General features: G+C 41.5%; 1 protein-coding gene across 1 annotated transcript in view; it reads right to left on the bottom strand.

Moving 5' to 3' along the window:
• The window catches only part of LOC142020423 (connector enhancer of kinase suppressor of ras 2-like), a 581,534-nt gene that overhangs the window by 143,024 nt on the left and 412,084 nt on the right, over nt 1-26,426 (bottom strand). Inside the window, exon 14 of the mRNA XM_075008216.1 lies at nt 22,141-22,386. Within this exon, the coding sequence (XP_074864317.1) occupies nt 22,141-22,386 (246 nt within the window). The remainder of the gene's footprint in view (nt 1-22,140; nt 22,387-26,426) is intronic.

Raw genomic sequence — 26,426 nt, 5'->3', positions numbered from 1 at the left:
CCATGGCTGGAGTTTGAGCACCTCCCTGGCACTTTTCAAATTTGGCATATGTGGTTTAGACTCGCAGGTCTTTGAACAAGTCCTCTTTAGATTGCCCTATACATCTTGTGGAGTGAATGGGCTAAACTCAAGGAGTGAACATAGGAACAGTGCAATTGGATCCACGTGACATGTGAAATCCTTCCAACTGTGTGTGATCTTGTAAGGAAAGTAGGCTGACAGCCCTTGTGATGCTAAGATTTAAAAAGCCAGATTTTTCTTATTATCATTTCAGAAATGTTAGGTTGCTAAAACTTTTGACAGCACATTAATGGTAGAAATGCTGGCATTTAAAATAATTATTTAGTGGTCTGATTTTGCTCTTTCTGTACTTAGTGGTATAAAACATTTTGCTTCAGTGAGGGCAGACTTGAGCCTCAATTGTAATTTATTAGGGTAATGAGCTTCAGAAGGTTAAACAACGTCTTTGGTATCAGGTCTAAGTAGTTAGAGTTTGACTGGTAAATTGTTGAAGTAAACTGAAAGAATATCACTGGGGAAATAATTACGGTTATGTGAATTTAGTCCCAAAATGCTGAGATTTACATTGAGGGATCAAAGGGTTTCTAGTCAGACTGATCCTGGTTTCCATACAAACAAAGGCATTTCAAAAGGAATTTGTGCGAGTGCTCTGCTCCCTGTTCATAATTTGAAAGAGAAAAGAGTTGGGATAATTGACCCTCCAGAGCTGTAGTTCAGTAGAGGATGTCAGCTTCTGAGCAGAGCAATATGTAGGTATGTATCATCTATGAGCTAGATATTTTGAACACAATGTGCTAGCTGTTAAGATGTTTTTATAACATAACATCACTAATTTTCATTCTTTAATTGCTCATCTCCTTCCGATGCACTGGTTCTCTTCAAACGCCTGTGCGCCCACATTTACCCACTGAATCTGCTCCCATTCTTCCTATGGTAGCCTTGGCCCACCTTCTCCCCTTCTCTCCCAGAAAGAACTTTTCCAGCCTCACTCTCTAGCCAGGACTAATTTGCTCCTCTCCCTTAGGACAGGGCTGGCAAGCTTCCTTCACACATAAATAACTGAATTGTGTATTGATCCAGTTATTTACTGAGTTCTTTTTAAATTACAAAGAGCACTTACTTATAGCACTTCCAGACTCCTGTTTGACTAAAGATGTGACATTCTTAGTACAATTAACCAATTCTTTTGATACTATTAGAACTTAGACCTGCCAAAGACAACGTAATATGAAATGTGCTGGTTTTCACAATACTTTTTTACTTCTGTAGTTCCTTGAACTCTTTGTTCACTTTTTTCATAGTGAAGATCAAGTATGTAACACGATTCAAACCATTAAACATTTTAATTTAAATTAAAACCCGGTTATGCTACAGAAGTCAACATTTTCCACCTAAATTTATAGTCCTCACAACATACAATGATTTCTGTAGGATCTGTAAAGTCTCAGTGCCTCTGAAAAATGCTTATTCAAGTGCTTAAAAATCAATCATAGAATCATAGAGTACTAGAACTGGAAGGGATTTCTAGAGGCCATCGAGTCCAGCCCCCTGCTCCAATGGCAGGACCAAGTACTGTCTAAACCACCCCGATAGACATCTATCTAACGTGTTCTTAAATATCTCCAGCGATGGAGATTCCACAACCTCCCTTGCCAATTTATTCCACTCTTTGACCACCCTGACAGTTAGGAACTTTTTCCTAATGTCCAACCTAAACCTCCCTTGCTGCAGTTTAATGCAGTTTAAAATGGACTTATGTGGCCAACTAAAAACTCTCAATGTGCTTAACGTTAGGACTGGGGTCCAAGTTGGTGTCTGGTTGAATATTTAATAATTTTTAGTTCCTAAAGCCTAGAGACTTCACTCTTCAACTGCTCAGGAGTGGGTCCATTAAAATGCCACAACTGGAAAATAGTTTGTGACTGTGATGCCATCCTTTGTATCAAATATGGTGTGCACTCGATTGCCTCATAAATCAGTTGACACTGAGAAGCACAAAAGGCTACATGGAGTCAGGGACAAATGAAGGAGAATTGCCTCAATAGAATAAGGAGCGTACCAAGGACTTTTACAGGTGTGACCCAGGAGTCTACAGTGTGCTCTGAGCACCAACTCTGCATACCCACTGGCCAGGTCCTGGTCAGTAGGAGCTGGGGCAATGGTGCATGTGGGTGAGAGCATGTGGGTGCATGGAACCTCCTGCCTACCCCATACTGCTGGTTGGCCCAAGGGCACAGTGCAGAGTCACCTAGGACAGGCAGTGAGCCTGCCTTAATGTCACTGGGCTGCTGACCAGCAGCCACATGAGGTAATCCTGTGCCCCAACCCAAAGCTTCACCCATCTACCTCAGCCTTGTGCCAACCCAAAGCCCCCTCGTGTATCCAAAGCCCCTAATTCCCAGCCCCACCCCAGAGCCCACACCACCCCCCGGTCTGGCCCAGAGATCTGCCCCATGCCCTGAACCCCTTTATCCCTGGCCCCATCCCATAACCTGCACCCCATTTAGCGCCATCACCCCCCTCCTGCACCCCAACTCCCTGCCCTAGCCCAGTGGAAGTGCATGAGGAAAGCAAGCCACTGAGGGAGGGGGGAATGTAGTCAATGGGGTTGGGAGTCTCCGGCAGCGGCAGACCTAAGGAGTTTGATTTCATGTGATTAGAAAATTGGCAACCCTAGTTCCAAAAATGAGTCAGATTGTGAGTTTGTTTACATTAGTGTAAACCAAGAGTTACTCTTCTGACTGAGAGAGATCTAAATTTTACCCAATGACTAGAAGAGGACCCTGCATAATTTTTTGTTCTTCTCATAGTAGCATAGTTCCAACATTAGCATAATTGTTGCTGAGGTCTTAATTCAGAATACACATCTTCACACATGTATCTAAAAACAGAATATAGAACTTGATTCTTATTTGAAGAGACTGGTGAGTTTGGAAGTATAATTATTTCACTTTCTATTACAAAATGAACTCAGACATCTTGGAAGCTAAATTTAATCAAAACTACTCAGTAACTTGCTGCGAGGCCTGTACATGTGTATACACCACCACTGGTTCATCCTGGCTTCAAAATCTGGTAAGACTAGAAAGGAAATAAAGATTTGCTTGGTAGAGTAACAGCAGAAGAGAGTTCTACCATTTGGAATAAAAGGCTTACTACTCAGCTAATTCATGGAACTAGAAATAGCTCCTCTATTACAGAAGCTGGGGATAGATTTGTCCTGGGCTGTGATCCTGTCCGAACAAAAAGCAATAACAAAAATCCCATTAAGTTCAATGGTACAAGGTCTGTTGTTTGGTGAAACTAATAGCCGTTCTTCAAAGAAATTAAGAGAGCCATAATCTTCAGTGGTCACACTATGGATTAAGGAAATCACAAGCATAGGTCCCCATCTGGAAAGGCTTACTGAATCGATCTTTGATGGCTGCCCCTTGTACTTCCTTGGTGCTTGTTGTACACTTTATAGATTTTTGGATGCAGAATCAGGATTTAGTCTCTTGCTTTGCTCAATGTGTTTCTCTGCTCTATCGAAGGTTGAATTTTATTTTTGAACATGACCTAGTAATCATACACCTTGTTTTTGTCCTGTAAATATAGCTACACCTATAAAATAAAATCTTTAGTTTTTTGTAATCCCAATTTTTTAGCTCTCTAATTCAAATCTATTTTTGTATTGTTAAAATAATGGGCAGGGGGTAGAAATCACTTTAATTTTTGTAACTTACATTTTGTTCTTAAGAGAGAACCTGATCAAACTAAGGAATTGTTTTTAAACACTAATGGTATAAACTAAATTATATCTGGCCACTTGACTTCCATCATTTGAAAGACAAATCTTATGTATAAATCGATGGATTTTTCATATTGTGAATGTGGGTATTATAAGCATATCCTTGGATCTGTGTTATTTTCATAATTTGCTCTACCTTTTTTACTGGTTTTTAGAGCTCTATCACTGTATTTTCATGTTTTCAGAGGATTCTGAAATTATATTTCTGTATCTGAATACAGTATTCTGATTCATTAGCTAAACATGTAACACAATGGCCTCTGAAAACGCACATGCACACACCCACCCACATATATTCACATAAACATGTGTTTATAAATGTTCACTTAATTTTCATGTACAATTATGGGAACAGCATACACAAATTTGATATTTGCACATAATAACAATTTAAAAATTTGTCTGAACACAGTAATTGTATGCCCAAATTTTTATTTGTGGTCCTACATTTCGATCTTTGATGAAAATAAGAAAGAGCTTATCCTAGTTCCCCCTTGTATTTCGAGCTCCACCGATCTTTCCAAAGAGGACAGTCTGCGGATCAGTGGCTGTCAGGAAGCCCATGGGACTGCAATTGCTAAACGAATCACACCGCCATGAAGATTAGGGCACTGAATCCAAACTATTCAAATCAATGGGAGTTTTGCTATTGAGAGGCAGTGGAATTTTAATTAGTGAAAGTTCTGCAAAAATATCTCAGTAGAGCACAATAAATGAATGGTTTCCATTCTAAATGTCCTATTATTCGCAATCATTTACAGAATAGTATGGTACACGGCCTAGAGTCAGGCTAGTAGTCCCATCAGACACTAGTTAGAAAGAGCTTCTGTTACCTATAAAACCTCATGACTGGTGCAGTAGCTAGAGGCTTGATTTTTCCCCTCACAAAAGTTTTATATATGTGTCATATCAATGAATTTACACCATTAGAACTGAAAGAAGATTAAGGCTTTATATTTTGCAAGTGTAGCAAATAGAGTTTCTTGCGATGTTTTAGTCAAAGCCGGTAAGAATTCTAACCTGCCCAACACGTTTGTAAATTATTAACATCCCTCACATTCATCACTTAAATCACAAGGATTTTTACGGAAAAAAAAATCCATGCTAAGAAATAAAAAGTAACCCCATCATAAAATAAAGAGCTGAACCTTGGAGATGGCACGCAATCTTTCATAGTTCATTCCCTGCTCACAAAGACTAGAATTCTGTGAAAATAAAAATTTTCCAAGCAAAAAAAATCTTGATATGCCTTGAAAAGACGTCATCGATTTTAGATGCAGATGTAGTTTTGCTACATTTTTATTATAGACACTTTTCTGCTACACTTGGGCAATTCATACTCCACGAAAATATGTTTGTGTTTTTTGCTTTGAAGCCCATGTATTCGTTATCCTAAGCATTTTCTACATTAGACTTGTTCTAAAGTGAAGCTGCAGCCTTACTCCCACAGGCTTTACATAGCTCTTTAGTTCAGTAAGCTGAAGCTTAACCCATCAAAGATACAACACTTGCAAATTTATTATGCTCAGCTAAAAATAAAAGCTGCCTTTGAGGTTTTACTTCTATTCACTTGTGGACGGGAGGCGGGTAGAGACAGGAAGATACTTTTCTGCAAGCTGCATATATCTACAATTCAAAGAGGCACTTAATTTCTCTGCTAAAAACCAGACATGTAGCAAAAAAAAAAATAAAGAACAACAGAAAAAGATATTTTCAAAATTCCTGTTGGTAAAATACTTCATACAAATTATGTTAGTGTACAGCAGGTAACAGTCTGATCAGATAGAAACACTAAAAAATAAATTTCATTTCTTTTGATTTTTTAAAAAATGCACTGTCTAGTTTTCTCAATAACTATGCACTTAAACCACAGCAACAATTTAGCATCAAAGTCCGGTAAGCCACCTATCCCCAATAACCTTACCTCCCTCAGCTCCACATCCTGCCCCCTCACCCCCCGTTTTTCTCCACTCAATCCATTAGTTTAGCCTTCTTCCTGGACCTTTAGGAAAAGCATGAAAGATGACATGGGATTCATGGAGTTATCATAATAACAAACCAGAGTTTATGTGAACCAAAGAAGGAAATGCATTACACAGCCAAGGACGTCTCACTGAAAACACAGTTTCCAACCTTACAGCACTTAAATCAGGAGTATTTTGCTCTGGTAGTGGAAATTATCACTATCTCTCACAGGGATATAAATGAGATTGGAAGAAATTAGGACTAAAGAATCAAATAAAATATCATCTCATACATCAGGTTTTGATTACATTCTGTTTACTCATCAGAACGTCCTGCACTTTAAATAATTTTCTGGCCTAGGAAAATCCTTGAAAATTTCCCACATCTTTTCCATTTCACCATGCACCTTCATGCTATCACCCTTGAATCCAATATGCATTTTATTTGGTGAATGGGATTAACAAGGAACAAAACCACAGCACTCTAAGGCTGTGTCTACACTAGCAAGTTCTTCCCAAAAATCTTTCAAAAGAAGGGTGCTCTTTCAAAAGATCCTGCAGAGCATCTACACACAAAAAGTGTTGTTTCAAAAACAAATCAAAAGAATGCGGTGCTTCTTTTGAACTCACCGTTCCTTTTCCATTTCAGGAAGCACACCCCCTTTCAAAAGCTTTTTTCCAAACAAAACGTGTGTAGACTTTCCGAGGGCCCTTTTTTCGAAAGAGCAGCCCTCGGGGCTGATTTTTCGATCCCTGACATATTCTTTCAAAAGAGCAGAGGCTGTGTGGTTGATCTCTTTCAAAAGAGCAGATCAGTCTCTTGATCCACTTTTCTGTGTGTGGATGCACTCTTCTGAAAGAAGTTCTTTTGGATGAGATCTTCCAGACAAGCTTCTTTTGAAGGATCTCTGTAGTGTAGACAGCCTAATTCTTTTGAGTCTTGGGTCCAGTTTGACATAATTTTTTTATGTATGATGCCCCAGGGCCCCTGAATGCTTGCTGACTAAATCAGCCAATAATAATAAAATTAATACATCTCTTAAACTGTGAAACTAAAATTTGTTGTTAGACCTGTGGGGTAGCTGGCCTTTGCTTTCTTTCATCTTAAGGTTAAGGACAATTTTAAAAGTACTATTGTACTTTGGCTTTCACCCCTTGCAATATCAGGTTTTACTTTTTTAGGTATAAATATAAAATTAAATCTATAGGGAAATGATAGCATCCTTGTAATTGTAGTATAATTATTATTAACAAACATTTAGTTTACTTCATGTGGCTTATGGCTGCCCATTAGCCTGTTTAGAGATGGTGACATTTGAGTGCGTGGTTTCATTTTCAGCTTGTGTCTGAACCTGAAGTTGGAAATAATAAAACTGATTAAACATTTTATTGGCCTGCTACCCTAATATACGGCATATCTCAGCTCTATAGAGACTTTCATGCCAAAATGCTTTAGGACATTTCCCACTTCTAAGCTGGTATATATGCCAACTGTTGACATGTCTTACAATGCTATTCTATGGTTTGTGATGGGAAGCAAAGAACAATTATGAAATCAGACCTGGCACAGAATTTTCTCACTGTTTAAGAAATCAATACAGTATGGACATGGACAAAAATAGCTTTGTGTTCAACCTAGGAAAACTGAAAGATCTTTTCTCAGTCTGTAGCGCACTGTATTTCTCTGATCCTCAGGTTACTCTTTAAAGCTCTAAGTCATCAAAATCAATTAGACTACTTACAAGTTAAGCAAACTGCCATGCTTAAGTACTCTGCTGAACTAGTGCCACAGTCATTTTTAAAAGGTAGACATTTTGTTGTCAGAACAAAATAACTTATTCCAAATAAACTGTTTGCTTCTGAGGTCATGGATGAGAGTGTACTTCTGAATTAGCATTTTCTTTGGCTTTCGCTCACTGGACAGACACTGATGATCACACTTCTGATCATTTTACAGATATAATATCATAATAACTCCCACTGATTAAAAATACTTATAATGTCTATCACACCATTAATCAAAGGTTTCCAAAAGAGGGTGAATACAGCCAGATATTTAGAGATTGTTTTTTGTGTTTAGCTAGGCTGAATTATTTTACTTCTTTATTTCTTTCCATTCCCTAATATTATACATTGTGGAAATGATTTACCTTTCTCATCTATGCATTTCTAATTTTATGAAGATCATGAGTAATAAAATCACATTTTTAGCTAAGTTTCAAGGGAGCTCTATAACACAAAAGAAAAGATCACAACACTAGACAAAATTGCCTCAATGACTGGTCTGAACATTAACAAGGGAGAGACCAAGACAATGAGGATGAACCAGTCCAACACCACCACCATCACACTGGGAAGGGATGAACTGGAAGATGTGGAGCAGTTTACCTACTTGGGAAGTATTATGGGCACAGATGGAAGAACAGATAAGTATATAAGTGCTAGGACAGGGAAAGCCACAGCTGCATTCAAGACTCTCCATCCCATATGGAGTTCACAAATAATATCTGTGAGGATGAAACTGCGGATCTTCAACACAAATGTGACGAGTGTGCTCTTGTATGGATGTGAGATGTGGCATACTAAAAAGTCATAAACAAATGCCTGAAGTACATCCTTTGCATCAAATGGCAAGACTTTGTCACAAATGAAGAGGTTTGGAACAGATCAGGACAACCAAATGGCATTGAAATCAAGAGAAGAAAGTGGGGATGGCTAGGCCACACTCTCAGAAAACCATCATCCAGCATAGTTCATCAAGTTTGCACATGGAATCCTCAAGGAAAACGCAAAAAAGGAAGACCTCGGACAACATGGAGATGGTCTCCTGAGAATGAAGGACAACAACTGGGGTATTCCTGGAGCCAAGTACAAATTTTGTCCCAAGACAGAATGCAGTGGAGGAGACTTGTAGATGACCTATGCTCCTCAGAGAGTACAAGGGTTAAGCAGCAGCAGTAGTAGTAGTCTGTGTTAGAGGGACAAATTGAATGGAGGTGCCACTTTACTAAATTGAGCCAAATCTTTGAAGGTTTTTTCACTTGCTAATTCAAGCTGTCATGGTCACGGTTCTCCACAAATGCAAAGTAGGATCATTTTCTCACAATCAAAACAGTCAATAACAGTCACCTTGTAATTACACATCCTGGAAAAGCTCACATTGACTTCAATGGGCTAGGGATCAGGCTAGATGGGGTTAGAGGAAATTCAATATCTCAGCAACTTGCAAAAGTGATATTGCACGTTACAGACAGTTTAACTAAGGCACAGAAAGGTTAAATGGTTACCTGAGGCCATAAAGCAAATTCCCAATTAAGCTGGAAATAAAACTTAGACATGACTCTCAGTCCCATGCTTTGACAATGAGATGGTTCTCCATTCCCTTGTGAAACAGGAAGTAAGAAATGAAGAACCAGCACTTTTCCAATCACATGGACCCGAACACATGAATATGTGATTTCCTCAGCCCATCTTATTATTATAATATATATTGCCATAGTGCTCAAGGTTCCCATCACACAAAAAAAGTGTTTGATACAGCTAGGACATTCTAAGTCACACATAGAGTTAATTCTAAATTTTCTGTCCAGTGGTTTTACTGCACATTTTTAATTCTCACTATTTTCCATTAAAATGTACCATTTGTCAAACGGCTGCTGGCTGCTCTAGAAATAGTTTCATAGTTTTTACTCTATTCATCGATAAAGGCTTGGTGCTAATGAGCATGCATTAACTGATGTGTTTTGGTCAGCCAGACAGAAAATAAATTGGAAATTAAGCAAACAGTGAAACAATGATAAACCCCAAACCATTTTAATCTTGTGATACTTTAAAATAAGCAAAGGCATTTCTGATATACTATTTACAGTGACAGTTGTTCTTGACAATTAACAATTAACTCAGCCCTTTTTTTTGTTTGTTTTAAACTTTGTCAAACTGTCAACATGGGAGCTTCCTCCTTCATTGTTTTCATTACTTCAGGTACTTCAAACATTTATTAAGAATTTTATATTCATAATTTAATGAACAGCAATGATTAGAAAGTATTTTATTTCACATAGCAGGTTTTCTTTTAAAGATACTGCAGCTCCTCAAAGCACTCATTTAAAAATTGATTACATCTATTAAAGCAGTGGCACTAAAAAAATTCAAACAAAAACAAACACAAAGTCTCCATCCAAGGATATTGTTAAACCCCTGCTGAAGGGGTAGTGTTTCCTGACATATTCCAGTTAGCAAACTCCTTGCACCATTTTATAATCTGGGCATCATAAGATCATAAGAATGGTCATACTGGGTCAGGCCAAAGGTCCATCTAGCCCAGTATCCTGTCTTCTGACAGAGGCCAATGCCTGATGCCCTAGAGGGAGTGAACAGAACAGGTAATCACAGAAGTGATCCCCCTCCTGATACCCCTTTCCAACCTCTGACAAATAGAGGCCAGGGACACCATTCCTACCCATCCTAGCTAATAAGTATTGGAGGACTTAGCCTCCATGAATTTACCTAGTTCTTTTTTGAGCCCTGTTAAAGTCTTGGCCTTCACAACCTCCTCTAGCAAGGAGTTCCACATGCCTACTATGCACTGCATGAAGAAAAACTTTGTTTTGTTAGTTTTAAACCTGCTACCCATTAATTTCATTTGGAGACACCTAATTTTTTTCAGGAAGAAGAGTGTTTTCAAAATCAGAGCTTCCTTTCGAAGGAACCCTGTCTACACGGTTAGTGTGAATTTCAAAAGCAGCACTTTAAATGGGATGAATGGCTGCAATTATGCAATGAGGCACTGAATATTCATATCAGCCCCTCATTAGCATTTTCTATCTGCTGCATTTACAGGCCCCTTCTGAAAGGGAGGGGCAGTGTAGATGCAGCCTTTAGTGTCCTTTTCTCTAAGATGAAAAGTCCCAGTCTTTTTAATATCTCTTCATATGGCACCCATTCCAACTGCCTAATCATTTTTGTTGCCCTTTTCTGAACCTTTTCCAATGCCAACATGTCTTTTTTGAGATGAGATGACCATATCTGTACACATTATTTGAGATGTGGGTGTATCAGGGATTTATGTAGAGGCAATAAGATATTCTCTGTCTTATTCTCTTTCCCCTTTTTAATGATTCCTAACATTCTGTTTGCTTTTCTGACTGCTGCAGCACATTGAGTGGATGTATCGGAGAGGTAGCCGTGTTAGTCTGGATCTGTAACAGCAACGAAGGGTCCTGTGGCACCTTATAGACTAACAGAAAAGTTTTGAGCATGAGCTTTCGTGAGCACAGACTCACTTCATCAGTGAGTGAGTGGATGATTTCAGAGAACTATCTACAATAACCACAAGATCTCTCTCTTGATTGGTTATAGCTAAATTAACCTCCATTGTCGACCCTGGGGCCCTAGATCAGATTCCTCAGAAACCCACAGTCTTGACCTGCCCCCTACAATAGATGAGGTCAAAAAGTCAATCAGCCAGACCAGCTCTGGCAAATCGCCTGGGATGGACAGTATTCTGCTCAAATTTTCAAGGCAGCAGGACCAGTGTCACTTGAAGCCTTTTTACAGCATTTTGACCAGCATCTGGGAAGAAGAAGACATGGCAAAAGCCTTTAGGGATGCCACAATCATCTCACTCTTCAAAAAAAAGGCAACCAAGCTGACTGTGGAAATTATCGTGGCATCTCCCTTCTCTCTACTGCTGGGAAGATCTTGATTCCAGTCATTCTCAACTGTCTGATCACCAGCATCTCAGAGGAGAACCTACCAGAGACACAGTGTGGTTTCCACTCAGGCCGCAGCACCATTAACATGATCTTTGCTGTTCATCAAGTCCAGGAAAAGTGCATAGAGCAGAACTTGGATCAAAAGGCCATCTTTACAGACATTACCAAGGCGCTTAACACTGTCAACAGAGAAGCCCTGTGGATTATTCTGTCAAAATTTGGCTGCCCGAGAATATTCATCAACCTCATACACCTGTTACATGATGACAACTGGCTTTGTTCTTTCAAATGCCCAGTACCTGCCTTCAATGGACACGCTGCAAGCTGCACAGGGGCAGCGGCTGGTCAGTGCCGGACAGCACCTGGGGCCTGCACACTGCAGGCTGGGAAGGGCCACTTAATGAGAGACCCCTGGACGCACCCCCAGGCCTGGAGGTCCAGCCTGGGGGGGGGGTTGGTGCCCCTTGGGGGATCAGTGTCCTTTGGGCGGGGCAGGGGCCCCATGGGATGGGCTCAGGGGGGTGGGCCACAGCTGGGTCCCCTCCATCCGGGGTGCATTACTGACATGCTGTCCTCCTCTCCACACAGCCGCACCATCTGTGGGCTGGGAGAGCCCTGCATCATCCCTCGTCCCCAAGAGCCCCGCCCCCCGCAGCCCTTGGAGGCACCTGGATGCCACCCCACATGGCACGCCATCAGAGCTGTGTCTGGAGGGCCCCCTGCCAGGCTGAGGAGGACCCAGCCAGCCAGTGCCAGGTCAAGGTGGCCAAACAGCACCTGCAGCTCACCGAGGCCGAGATGGAGTGGCAGAAGGCAGCCTGGGAGAGGCTGCTGACCACCCTGGAGGGCATCGGCCACACCCTCTGGGACCTTGCGGGACCAACTTTGCTCACCTCCTGGCCTCCCTGGCAGCTCCCCCTGCTGAGCCTGCACCCTCTTCCCCCACGAGCCCTCCCCCTCTGGCCCTGCTGAGCCCGCCGCCCCTGCCCCACTGAGCCTGCAACCTCCGCCCACACTGAGCCTGCACCCTCTGCCCCCACCAGGCCCACTTGCCGGCATTACCTGCCGGTGCACCCTGCACCCTCTCCAGCCCACCAGAAACCCTGTACCCGGGGAGGCAGGGACTTCAGGGGCCAACGGGGCTCACGGCCCACCACCCCGCCCCAGAATAAGCCGCCCACCCCCTCCAAGTTAGTTTCCCCCCGCCCCCCTCCAAATTAGGTTCTCATCCCCTGTGCATAGTTAACATGAATAGTGTAGATAAATATTTATTTTAATGTTCACCACTCCATGCTGTGCTCCTCAGAGGGATGGTGGGAGGTGGATGTGTGGGTGTGGTGCTGGTGGGGGTGGGGGGGGCAGATGTGCGTGGGATGTAAGTGTGCATGCAGGTCAGAGGTTGCTGTTGGTAAGGCCTGCCTGAGGGCCTCCCTGATGCGGTAGCCATCCTGGTAGGCCTGGCGGATGGGGGCGGTGCCCGGTTGCTCATAGCCGGTGCCGGCCGGAGGGACCGCCGGGGACATAGGCATCCCCCTTTTCCTCCACAACATTGTGAAGGATGCAACAGGAGCCCACCACCTGGGGAAGGTTGAGGACCCTGGCCTCCGGCCGCATGTGTAGGCACCTCCACCGCCCCTTTAAGTGCCTGAAGGCCCGCTCCATGACATTGCAGGTGTGGTTGAAGCGCTGATTGAATGCCTCCCGGGTGGGGTCAAGGTGTCCTGTGTACGGCCTCCTGAGCCATGGCTGAAGGGTTATGCCCCATCTGCCACCATGCAGAGTGGCATAGTGATGTCCTCTGCCACCGAGATCTCCCACTGGGCAACAAAGGTTCTGGCCCCAAGCACCGGCAGAGGCTGGAGTTCCGGAAGACCTGGGCATTGTGGGTGCTGCCGGCCCAGCCAACATAGATGTCAGTGAACTGGCCCCTTGCGTCTACCAGAGCCTGGAGCACCACCGAATGGTAGCTCTTCCTGTTGATGCACTGGCTGGTGCTGTGTGGCAGCATGTGGATGGGAATGTGCGTGCCATCCAAAGCGCTGATGCAGTTCGGAAAGCCCAGGTCCTGGAAGCGGGCAACAGTGTTGTCCAGATCCCCCAGGTGGATGACCCTATGGAGCAGCATCCCTTTGATGGCTCTGATGACCTGCAGGGGAGAGGGGAACAAGTGCTCTAGTGCAGGTGGCAGGCCATCTCCCCACTGCCTCGGGCCCCTTCTGCCCCCCTCCCACCCAGCCCCCTGCTTCCCTCCCATCCAGCCCCTGCCCCATCCAGCCCCCTGCCCCGCTCCCGTCCGGCCCCTTGCAGCAGTGGGTTTCCCTCACCCCAGCCCCCCCACCTGTAGGGGACGCGTGACCAGCCCCATCTTACCTCCATAAGTATAGCCCCAACCGTGGCCTTGCCCACCCCAAACTGTTGTCCTACGAAGTGGTAGGAGTCCGGGGTGGCCCGCTTCCAGGTGGCGATTGTGACCCATTTCTCCAGGGTGACAGCTGGCCGCATGCAGGTGTCCTGGTGCCGGAATGTGGGGGGCGAGTCAATGGCAGATTTCATTGAAGGTCTGCCTCAACATGTGGAAGTTCTGCAGCCACCTTTCCTCGCCCCACTCCCCCAGCACCACATGCTCCCACCAGTCAGTGCAGCTGGGGTGGGTCCAGAGGCATCAGGGCACCTGGGGGGGTGCCAGTGGTGCCTTGGGTGGTGGAGCCCCATGGCCCCAGGCAGACTGCCTAGCCACCCGATGAGATCTGGTGCAGCTGCAGCGATGGTGCACAGCACTGCCAGCAGGGCGTCAATAAGGAGGGTGTCCTCCTGCAGGAGCTGTCACTGGGCCTCCATCGTGGGCATGGGTGGGCTCTGCTGGTCTGGGAAAGGCTAGGCAGCACTTGGCTCATGCAGAGGGAAGGGTGGAGGGAGGGACCCTTTAAAGGGGGTGGCTGGCTGCAGCCCTGGAAGGGCTTGTTGGCCATGGGACCCTGTCTGTGGCGTTTCCTGCCTCCCTTCTTTTGAAAAAGGACTCGGAGCCATGTGGACGCTCTCTTTCAAAAGACCTGTGGCGGCACTTTGAAAGAGTGGATTGGAATGCCGATCTGATAATGGCGGCGGGTGCTCCCTTTCGACGGACGCTATTTCGACTGCCGAACTTCAATTTTCGACCTTTCAAAAGGGCGCTCACATGTAGACCCAGCTATAGAGTTATGGGTCATTAAAAATAATAATTTTGTAGAGTGGATGTGTTTCATTTTATCACAGTAATTGGTAACATTCTGTATGAAATACAGTTTGTGTGGTACAGTGTGGTGGGATAATAAAATGATGTTGTCCCTTTAGGTTTGAAGCAGCAGAAGATGACCATCTTGCATACTAGTGACAAGCAATTATTTGTGCTTGGTTTCAAGCAGTATCAAATGACAACCATATACTGAGAAAATGAATGTACTCTTAGATTTCTATATCCACTACTAAGTTGTCTATTTAATCTTTCAACTTGGGTAATTTAGGAAACCATGGTTTCCAAATGCAGTGCACGCTTGCTTTTAACCTACTGATGTAAACTTGTTTATTGAGTGTATTTTCCTATAACATTGCTCAGCTCTGGTTAAGTACAGAACATTTCTCATGGATGTGGAAAAAACATGAATTTTCAAAGGCCAAACTGTAAAGAGGCAGAGGAAGGTATAAAAGAGACTCATCTTTGTAACAGACAATGATGGGTCATTCATTTAAAATGACCTACTGTTAAGTGACAGCTTTTCTTAGCATCTTCCAGATTCTAGTATAATGTATCAGCCTGTGTATGACTTTTTAGTACATGCCTATTGATACATTAAATCACAAAGATCTATGTTCAAATAATAGGAGTCTAATTTAAACCCATAACACGGTTGTCACTTTCCTATACATTATGGACACAAGAAACTTCAAAGTAGAATGAAATTCAGAACTTCTCCCTTCTCTGAAAACACTGACCGCTAAAGCCATAAGGTTTTAGCTATAAGTACGACTGAGACTGTCACGTAGATACATGGTGATGAGTAAATTACGGTAGTAAAAACTCACACCTGTTAATGCAAGACATTAATGAAATAGTTCTTTGTTTGGAAACACTCTGGTATTTGTATCTCAGAATAACTGATTTAAGAAAATTGCATATTTCAAGGGTCTTTGTCTTCCTTACTGACACAGCCCTAGTTACTTTAAAGGGTTTCTATGGCTTGTCAAACTTTCAAATAAGTCACCACCAGTTAATTATTTTCCCCAAAATCAGGCAAGACTCCCTTAGTAGGGAGTATAGTTCCCTACCATACTTCCAGTCATGCCGCTGGGAAAGGGAGCTACTAATGTGCTATACAGCAATACTGGTTACAGTACCAACCAGCTCCATTCCAGGGTCATTCAGGAAGAAGGAGAAAGGAGCAGTGTAACCCAAAGATTGTCAAAAACTGGGAAGAGGAGACTAGATCAAATTACCACCACTGTGCTTAGGCAGAAAGACCACCACAGTGCTGGTTATGACAAGGTAAGTTCCTGAGCCATCAAATATGAATTTAAAACTCCAATGAGTGTGAAATTGTTACTGGGATTCTGCTTTTGTCCTTTATGGATACATATGAGTAACTTGGATTCACCATTTGTGCATGGTTTGGGTAAATATACGGTAAATTAATACTCTTATAAGATTTATAAGAAAGACCAAAATTACTTTAGAAACTGCAGTGTCCTTATATAAATAATATGGGAGTAAGTGTGGCCATTAGAGCATGTAGTTGATTAATCTGTTTAGCACATGTGATTGCTATTATGCACATTATCTTTATAGAAAGATGACACAAGAAGCACTAAGAGATTCAAAAAGGAGAGACATGAATTTAAAGGAACTAGGCCTCATCCTGGTGGGTATAAATTCTATAAATGTTTACCAATCTTTTAACTAAGGAGTGTGAGAAAACAGATTTACTATCAATATGAAAAGATACTATCCTGCCTAAGTAGACCTTAAGTGAGGAAATAGACAAACCTACCGTTTTTACATGGAATAAAAATTTTACAATGTAATATATAGACATCAAGACTGGGACAACACCCTTATTAGACATTAAAATAATATTCCCCCCCTTCCCCAACTTCAAACTATTTTCTAGAGCACTGGTTACTGCAATTAAAACATGAAAAATAATTTTCTAGGTCTGTTGAATTTCTGTCACTCAAACCATGGTATAAAATGGTTGGGGTTCTGGGAAAAATATCTTCCCTTCCTCTTGCAAAAAAAAAAAATCATTTTCACGAGACGCAACTTGACTAGTCCCTTGAACAGAAGGAGCAGATTGGCATACCAGTGCTGTTTTGGCTATAAAGATTCAAGTAATATCATCTTGGCCGAGTCTTTTTTTTTCCCCTTAACTAGCTTTAATATTACTAGAATGGAAGAAAAGTGTACATTAGGGCCCCCCTGAACTGAGGAGGAACATATCTTAAACAAAACTGGGGAACTTGCTACTGAACCTGAAAGAAATGCTGACTCACTAAATGTTTTATAGACCATCTGTGCAACTGTGAGCATCTCCACTCATCCACACTCTTGTGATTACCCATTACATATAAACAGTCAAATACATGTTGTATAAAATCAGGGCTTTTTTTGTGCTGGTACATGCCGGTACTGAGTACTGGCACCTCAACCCCATATCTGCCTCCGGCCCGGGGTCCTGCAGGTGGGGCTGCTGGCCAGAAGCCGGAGCCCTCACATGCCCTACAGCAGTGCAGGATGAGGAGCCAGAGTCCCCCATTGTCCTGCAGCAGTATGGGAGCCAGAAGGCTGCCATGGGGCTGTAAGCCAGAGCCTCCATGCCCTGCAGGGTCTGGGAACTGGAGCCCCATACATTATGATATAAAAGACAAATGGTATACAGATATAGATAGAATATTCTAAGACTTCTTCAAAGCTCTTGATTGTTGTGTCACACGTATGGTCTGATACTGGATAATAAGGATATACCTGAAAATTGTTTACTGCTTCTCCAACATTACTAGGCCTTTTCACTAGCCTGAGACCACTATTGTTGGTGTTGCTGCTTTCTTTTGATAAAATAAGGTGACAATGATTGATGACGAAGAAGGTCTGTAGTACTGACTATTGTACCTGAAAATAAACGATGTCTTTCTTCTGATAGTCTGAACTAAACTAAAGATCTAGCCATCAAACATGTGCCTTTGTCTCTAAAACTTCACTTTCTTCAAAGGAAGATGCTTTAGTTTAGATTTTGTTTCTACAAGTAATGATGATGATCTTGGCCATACATGTCCGTGAAGAGCTACTCGTGAAGCAATAGATCTGGATACAGTTTCTGAAATGTCAAAAAAATGCCCTCAGGTTCATGTTTAGCAGCATTTTGAACTTCTTTTATAAGGGCAGACGGTCATTTTCTTTTAAAATTTTAATGAAAAGTAAATGTTTTCATAATATAGAAATTGATATCTGTCCATTACGGCTTCCTACTTGGCCCCTCTCATATTCAAAGAAACTAAAGAAAACAAACTTCTTCCTAATGTCCCCACTTTTCCCTCCCCTTTCATTTGGAGTGGAGTGTAAGAGACTTGGACTTGGATTTTTGCACTATTACCACAACAACTGAATTAGAGGGAAGTGAACATGAAAAAAGAACACACTACGCAATGAACCTGATATAATTTGTCAGCCTCTTTTTAAAACTGGTTGACCTGAATATGAATTGGACCAGATTGCTTTTGCTGATTGCCAAAATCCTTCTAGTATTGAATTGCAGCTTCAGAAGTAGAAGACTTTCCAACATTATTGGCCAGACTTGAACCACTATCTCATTCCATTTCTTTCTTTTTTTTTTAATTAAACTGAAAAACCCCTATCTCCCTCTTCTTGCTAAAGTGTATGTTGTATTAAGATAAAAGAATATTCTGTATCTATTGGGTCTGATTGCATGGGATCTGATCACCTCAGATTCACACATATAGGCTGTCCCTGATCTGGAACCAAACAATCAGATTTTCTTATAGGGCACAGATAAGTGGAAACTGTTCAGAATGGCCAAGGCATCCAAGGTGGCATGTCCTAGTCCTGCCAATTGCTCCAGTCTAGGATCATATCATATGCCTGTTTTACACAGAAGGTCTTAAGGTGTCCATCTAAAGAGGAAAAGCCTGCCTCAGGGAGGTCTGTTGAGCTGTGGGGAACATTACTGGATCCAGTTCCTGAGTGTGAAACTACATCTGAAAGGGAAACAAATGGTATGACTGATGCTGCCATCTCGGGAAGGAATAATAGTGAGATAGTCTTTTCTGGATGGTTGCAATATGGCCTCCAGAAATCTATAGTTTCCTATGCTCCAGCTTTCAGGATTTCAAACAGAGTAGGAGTAAACAATGCCATTCTGGGATACATTAATAAGACCTTTTTATGTAAGATACATAAGGTAACTGTTCCACTCTACTCACCACTGTTCAGGCCTCACTGGAAGTAAATTGTTCAGTTTTGGACAGCACAATTTAGGAAAGATGTGGAAAAATTGGAAAGGATTCAGAGGAGGGCAAAAAACTCCCAAGAGATTTGGAAAACTTGACCTAAAAGAACTGAGGCACTTAGTCTAGAGAAGAGAAGACTGGGATTAGAGAGGGCATGATAACAGTCTCAAATATAGGAAAGGTTGTTATAAAGAGTTTGGTGGTCAGTTGTTCTCCATGTCTGTTGAGGAAAGTAATTGGTTTACCCTGCAGTGAAGGAAATTCAGATTTGATATTTGGAAAACATTCTAACTTCAAGGGTAGAAAAGTACGGGAACAGGTTATCAAAGGAGGCTGTGGAATTCCTGCCACTCGAGGTTTTTGATAACAGGTTGGACAAATATGTGTCAAGTATGGTCTACTTAATCATTCCTCCTCATGGGAAGATGGATTAGATGCCATTTTGAAGCTCTTTCTATCCCTACTTTCTATGATTCTATAATGGCCATTCAAAGTCTCCCACTGAACAGTTAAGTGTATGGAAATGTATACAATGAATATGGTAGGTTCCCAGTGAATGGTTGACTGGGAATAGGCAGAATACAAAGCCTTCTAGAGAAGCTTTTATATTATTTTCTTTTTGCCCAAGCACACATGATCAAGCCTTGAAGTAATTTTCTTCAAGGTAGAAACAGCTGTTTGAGAACATCAAAGCAGCATAACTCAAACTTCAAAAACATCACTGTTAATACTGCAGCTGAACAGAAGTGTTACCTCCCTTCTCCCAAACCAAACCAAACCAAAAGCCATTTGCTCCTTGGTTCTAAAGCTTCTTAACATCTTAGAATATACTGTAAGATTACAATTACATGTTCCAGAGAAAGACAAAAGAATTGTTTTGAATTGCATACTCATGCCTGTAGACACTATAGGTTAAATTAAATGTCCTTTGTTTACCAAGACTAATGAAGTGTTACAGAGCTAAATCCAATGCATAACAACTTAATTGTGTCTCAGAGGCAACCATTTGCCTAGTTTCAATGAGCAAGAGAATTTGTTTGTGCTGACAAAAACAGTCCACCAATACTTAACATTCTTTTGGAGCACTTTGGAGTAATAAATTGTGTACATAGATGCAATGGAATTGAGGTTGAATTAAAATAAGAAATATTAAGTGAAATAGTATTTTGCTAAAATAGTTTTACAAAATACTATTTAATTTCACAATAACTTCATTTTCAACACTATTAAACACAGGACCAGATTTGTCTCTGGTATATTCTCAGTGACAGAGGGGTTAAATCGCTGTGTGATCCTTTCTGTGTATTTCAAGGCCCTCTATTAGACCAATTTACAATAAGGGAGATTTTAGTTTTTCCTTGAATATTGAGGGTTTGCACAGTGGATCAACCAATCTGGACTGTGCTTCTTTCTCCTTATCTTCTAACAGGGAGCCCCACCCAAATGGTTGTTAGGCTTTTCAAGTTCTAGCCTCCTCCCATGTAGAATAGGTAGTTTATAGGTAACTTTCTTTGTATCAATATTAATCAATCAAATCACTCTGAGGAAAAAAAAAGACACAATTTGAGCTATATCACTATGGTTGGCCTTCCAGATTGTTGGTGAACTCTAAAGAAACTCAGTTTACCAGGTAAGAACAAAAATGCTTTTATTCTGCTAAGCAGGAATGGGCTAGTAATAGCAGTATGCTGATCTTCTTGCATAATAATATAAGAGCAAGGGGACATTCAATAACATAAAAGGTGAGAAATTCAAAACACATACAAGGACACTTTTTCACACAATGTGCAATTGAACTATGGAACTCATTGCCACATGAAGTCATTAAATCCAGTAATTTAATAAGATTGAAAAAAGATTGGGCAATCTCATAAATATCAAGCATATTTATAATTAACTAATGAGCTAAAATCTTGGTGAAGACAATACAACACAATGCAATACAAAATAATGCACGGTTAAAGGAAACCCTAGATCGGGGTCAGCAGCCCCCAAGCATGCATGCCGAGAGTGGAATGCGAGCTGATTTTCACTGGCACATGAGAGCTTGCTCAAAGACATGCCACCTATGGATTAACAAAAAGACCAGCTAATGCAACCAACCACCACCTAAATGGTACTGCTCTGCATCCTTAATTAATTTATTGTTGAAGCTTTTCTAAGTAGGGCTATTAGTACTTTCAATGTATCAACAGCACTTGGACCATACATAGAGGTCAAAAGGTCAAATTTCGGCACTCCATCTTGGAAAGGTTGCTGACCCCAGCCCTAGACACTCCTTTAGACTTTATCATCTACCATGTCAAAACTACTACTCACTAAGGGTGCACATATACTGGACATTAGTAGCAGTAGCCAGCAGGGAGTCTACACGCATTTTCCCTTACTTTGAAGTTAACTTTGAAGTAGGACGCCCAACTTTGAAGTCCTTATTTCATTCCTGGGAATGGAGTAGTGCCCTACTTCGAAGTTATTTTTGTAGTGTAAACACCGCCTAACTGTAGTAAAATACAAGGAGAATGTGACCTTTGGACTGAGATAGGTGTGTTCAGAGACTTCCTCCACTTTGTCAGAATCTTTCACTGTGGCTTGGGAAGACTGGCAGCAGGCTATTTTAGCATTCTTTTTCGCAGTGGAGATATGGGAGGCACTACTGAAACTGAAGATATCCATACAGGCTACTGGTCTATCTGCACTATATTCACATAAGATGTGCCTCACTGGCTACAATCCTAGTTATGCCCAGCTTAGCTAGGTGAGCAGCACCTGCAGTCTACATCTGCCACAAGCATAGCCCTGTCTATTGTGTGCCACTGTTCCCTGTATTTTGAACTGAATTTTTTCATATCAGGTTAGTTTTCAGAGGAGTTCAGTATCTTATAGTATGGATGTGAAAAATGAACTGTAGAATCCTGCTATGCAACACAATTACCATAAGTCACAGAGAAGCAGGCGTGTTAGCCTGTATCTTTATCAAACAAAAAGGTAGTCCTGTAGCACTTCAAAATCATATTGTTAGTCTTCAAAGTGCTACAGGACTGCTTTTTTGTTTTGTGACAAGACAATAAAATATAAGATCATACTTCTGCTGCAGTAATCTTAATGCCAATGGCTATTCACAGAAAAGAACTAAAATTTCAAATGTTTATGAACTTACGTGATAAAGTGGAACGGTGTTGCTTTCAGCTAGTGAGAAATTCAGGGCATCTTGCTGCCCAGGTTCAAGCCTAGCACTAACAGCAGACGTCAACATAGATGGGCTAATTGGATAGTTTGGGTTACTTGTGGTTTTGCCCTTTTTCCTTGACCTGCGGCCTGTGTCTCTCTTGTTGTCTTTCTGTGTCAAAGGCTCTTCTTGGATTACCAAGATCTTGTCTTCACTCATGTATCGAAGGAGTGAATTCTCCGAATCAGTTGTTGGAGGAAGAAAAAAAGAAATAGAATAAGACAAAACAAACACATAACCAGGCTACATTTTTATACTTAGCCACTCAAGCACACATCTGTGCAAAAATAAAACAGCAGCTTAAATAGGGTTATAATAGGCATTGCAATGTAGCATTTTTAATGTTATTCACGAGTGTTGTCCAGAGAATGTTTTACTGAGATAGCAAATGGAGCACTGCTATTATCACAGTCTTTTGTAGCCCTTTGATTCAAAGTGCTTGTTGCTCCTGAAAAAGCAGTCTTTATATTAACGCAGAGTTCACTGGCATACAGGGGGCCATGTGAACCTGTTGTTCATCATGGGATGGTAACTACAAGCCTCTATTGCCTGTTTCTTTCCCCCAGAAACAAATGGAAACAACAGAAACTGAATTTACCATTAATGTACTTTGTGCATGAAAACTGTGAATCACTGAAATTTGTACTTTTTCAAACTGTAAGCCCTCATCAGCTCTTGACTGCACAGTTCTGCAGCCCTGGCTTTTTCTAATCATTTGGCTATGCAATTCGTTTAACTCTTTCAGTGTATTTTAGAGTACTGCAAAATATATGCACAGTGAAGAGGACAGACACTCTAATGAAAGCAAATGACCCATCACCTAGCAATCAGGTTCTCTGGTGGCTCTTTTGCAGTTTTGTGTGGCAGATAATCTAAAATCCTGCCTACCACATTTGAGAATGTTGGGCATGAGGACATTTGACTGCAAGATCATGAGAAAGGCATTTTGCAGAGCTGGACAGAAGTTTTATGAAGGAAAGCTTTTCAGTTGGAAAATGCAAATGGGTGAAAAATTAAATTTTTGCAAAATTTAAAATATAAAATGAAAAAAGAGTCAAAATCAGGATGAAGTATTTAATTTTTACAAAAATAAAATGTTTCAAATACCCCAAAATGATTTTTTTAAATTTTTACTTCCCAGAAAATTTTGATTTTCTTTTTGGTTCAAAATGCAGATTCACCTGTGAAATTCCTGCCTGGCTCTAAAGTTTCAAAAGAATATGGTTTGCTGTACATGGATCAACAACAATTAATAAAAGCTAACAAGTAAATCTGAACAGTAACTGAGCTTACGATAACAATGCATGGAGGAGATACGGCTTCTACAGACTTCCAGCCTAGTTTCTCCAGAATAAGAATTTGAAATAAAAACAGTTCCAGTTAGAAAAATCATAATCAGGAAAAAAATCTCTTCTTGGTCAATTACTGTTTCTAGCAGTTTTTAAAAGCTACTTTTTTCAAATAAATATTATCATGGATGTTGCGCAAGGCATAGGTTTGAATATGCTAAAACTGTTGTAAATAACTCATAAAAAGTCGACAGAGAGGTAGCCATGTTAGTCTGTACTCCAACAAAATAAAGCAGCAGAAATGTAGCAATTTAAAGACTAACAAAATGATTTATTTGGTGATGAGCTTTTGTGGGACAGACCTAATGGATCTGAAGAAAAAAGCTAATCACTGAATAAATAATTTTGTTAATCTTTAAAGTGCTACATTTCTGCTGCTTTGTTTCATTAAGAAATCAGCACAAGAACTAGGAATAGAACCCAAATCACCTGACTTCCCATTCTATGTTGTAGCTAGAAAACCATCCTTTTCTGTACTTGGACAGATTAATAATGACTCTCAGGCAGCCAGAGTCTTTGGATTTGCATCAGCACTGCATGTTTATTTCTTTTTAGGTTGAAAAGGAATTGTTTCAGAGAATCAGGAGCAAAGAGACCATACAGTTAACAATTATCATGTATTAAGGGAAACATTTGCAAAGTTGAATGCTTTAATGTAAACAACTAAGGCACGGGTGGGCATGCAGCCCACTGGAGCTCCACCTGCAGCCTGTGGACCCTCTAGCCGCTCTCTGCTCTCATATGCCCCTCATGCACTGGAGCACCAGAACACCACACTCCCACCTCATCTCCTGCAGCTGTTTCTGAGGAGCTGTGAATCACCTGATTTGTGCTCCATCTCCTCTTCTGCACCTCCCTTCCAGAGCCTGCAATGCCACAAATCAGCTGTTCACAGCACTCCAGCTCTGGGAAGAAGGGAGAGGAGCAGGACAGAGAAGAGACCAGGTAATTTTTGCCCTCTGAAAGTGCTGGGAGGAAGGGGGTGGTGCAGGTAAGTATGGGGCTCTGGAGCACTGGTGCACTGGTGCAGGTGCATGGGGAAAGGAAAAAGACAAATGGAACCTAGTAAACCACTACCGAAGCCTACTGAGATGAAGGAGGGCCACTCATGCAGCTCGACCACTATTCATGTTTGCCTATCCCTGAACTAAGTGCTTGCCTATATAAGGATGTACAGGAAAATTATTCTGAATTAGCTAAAGATATTAATTTGATGTGGATTGGTTAAATCTTCTTACAGCCCTATGGCTGTGTCTACACCATAGAGTACGGATATTTCCTGACAGAACTTCTATCTACAGAATATGTCCACACCTAATACAGGCTCCCCCTGTCAATGTCCTCTGCCAACAGAGAACAGCCAGACTGCCCAGCCCTCTGTCTACAGAACAGCCAACTGGAAGCTCTGCAAACAGGGCAGCCCAGTGAACCAGAAGCCCTCTCTGTCAACAGAGGGCTCCCTGGAGTGTCTACACTATTTTTTTGTTGACAGAATCTGTCAAAAATGGTGCTATGCCTAGTATGGTCAAGACAGAAGTCTGACAGGAAAACTGCTACGCTGTCGACAGATTCTCAACAGAATGCACTTGTAGTGTGGATGTTCCCTAGTTTTGTCGACAGAAGGCCTCTTCTGTTGACAGAACTTTGTACTGTAGACCCAGCTTATGTGAACTCTCTCATCCAGTGCTCTTAATTCTGTTTAGTATAGTTCAATAACAAAGTGAATCTAAATAAGACAACTTAAGACTAAATCCTTTAGTTTTGAATAACAACATCCACACAGGGATTTAACTTGTTGTCACAAATCCACTTCAAATTCACATCCCTAAGATTCATCTACAGAAATATTTCGTTTGTGGCAAATAGGGGTCTGAATCTAATTCACACTGTTCTCCTGTGCACTCCTTGTGAACCCCGCTGAGGTGCACTAACAGTTTTGATCTTATTTCTGAAAGGGACTAGATCAGATTGTGCTAACGGTTCCATATGGCCTACATGTATACTTAACCTGGGTCAGGCTAGTGCAGCATAGATTCATACTCCAATTTGTAGTGAAGTAATATGCTTGTATAGACAAGCCCTCATTAGTTGAGATTATCTTTCCTGGATGTTAGCATGAGGACAAACCACAAATCTACTTTTAGATAGTTACAGAAGGATATGGTTTTTCACAAGGTGTGGGGCACCTGAAGTTCCCATTTTCAAGAATATGTACACAAATCTCTCTTTTATATATAGATAATTCGTAAATTCTTTAGGGCAGGAGCCTGTCTTTTGTTTGTCTGTTAGGCATGATTTAGGTGTCATGGCAACACAAACCACTCATAAATCATATTAAATTGGAAGGCTTTGTAAGCTGTGGCAAGAGAAAAAATCCACACCAAAACTCCATCACACCAAAGCGACAACATTAAACATGCATGAATTCACAGACCGAGAGAAGTGGTTGTTCCCTTCTATTCGGCAGTGGTGAGGCCATATGTGGAATATTGTGTCTTGTTTTGGGCCCCCCAGTATAAAAAGGATGTGAATGTGCTGGAGCAGGTTCAGTGGAAGACAACAAAAATGATTAAGAAGCTGGAGCACATGAGAGAGGCTGAGGGATTTGGGCATATTTAGTTTACAGACGAGAAGACTGAAAAGTGACTTAATAGAAGACTTCAACTTCCTAAAGTGGAGCTCTAAAGAGGATGGAAAGAAACTGTTCTCAGTGGTGACAGATGGCAGAACAAGGAGCAATTGTCTGAAGTTACAGAAGGAGAAGTGTAGGTTGGATATTAGGAAAAAACACTTCACCAGGAGGGTGGTGAAGCATTGGAATGCATTGCCTAGAGAGGTGGTGGATTCTCCATTCCTAGAGGTTTTTAA

The sequence above is a fragment of the Carettochelys insculpta genome, chromosome 13 (genome assembly GCF_033958435.1).
Source record: "Carettochelys insculpta isolate YL-2023 chromosome 13, ASM3395843v1, whole genome shotgun sequence".
Lineage (NCBI taxonomy): Eukaryota > Metazoa > Chordata > Testudines > Carettochelyidae > Carettochelys > Carettochelys insculpta.
Note: the sequence above shows the minus strand (reverse complement) of the source record. Positions and strands in the feature narration are given on the sequence as shown.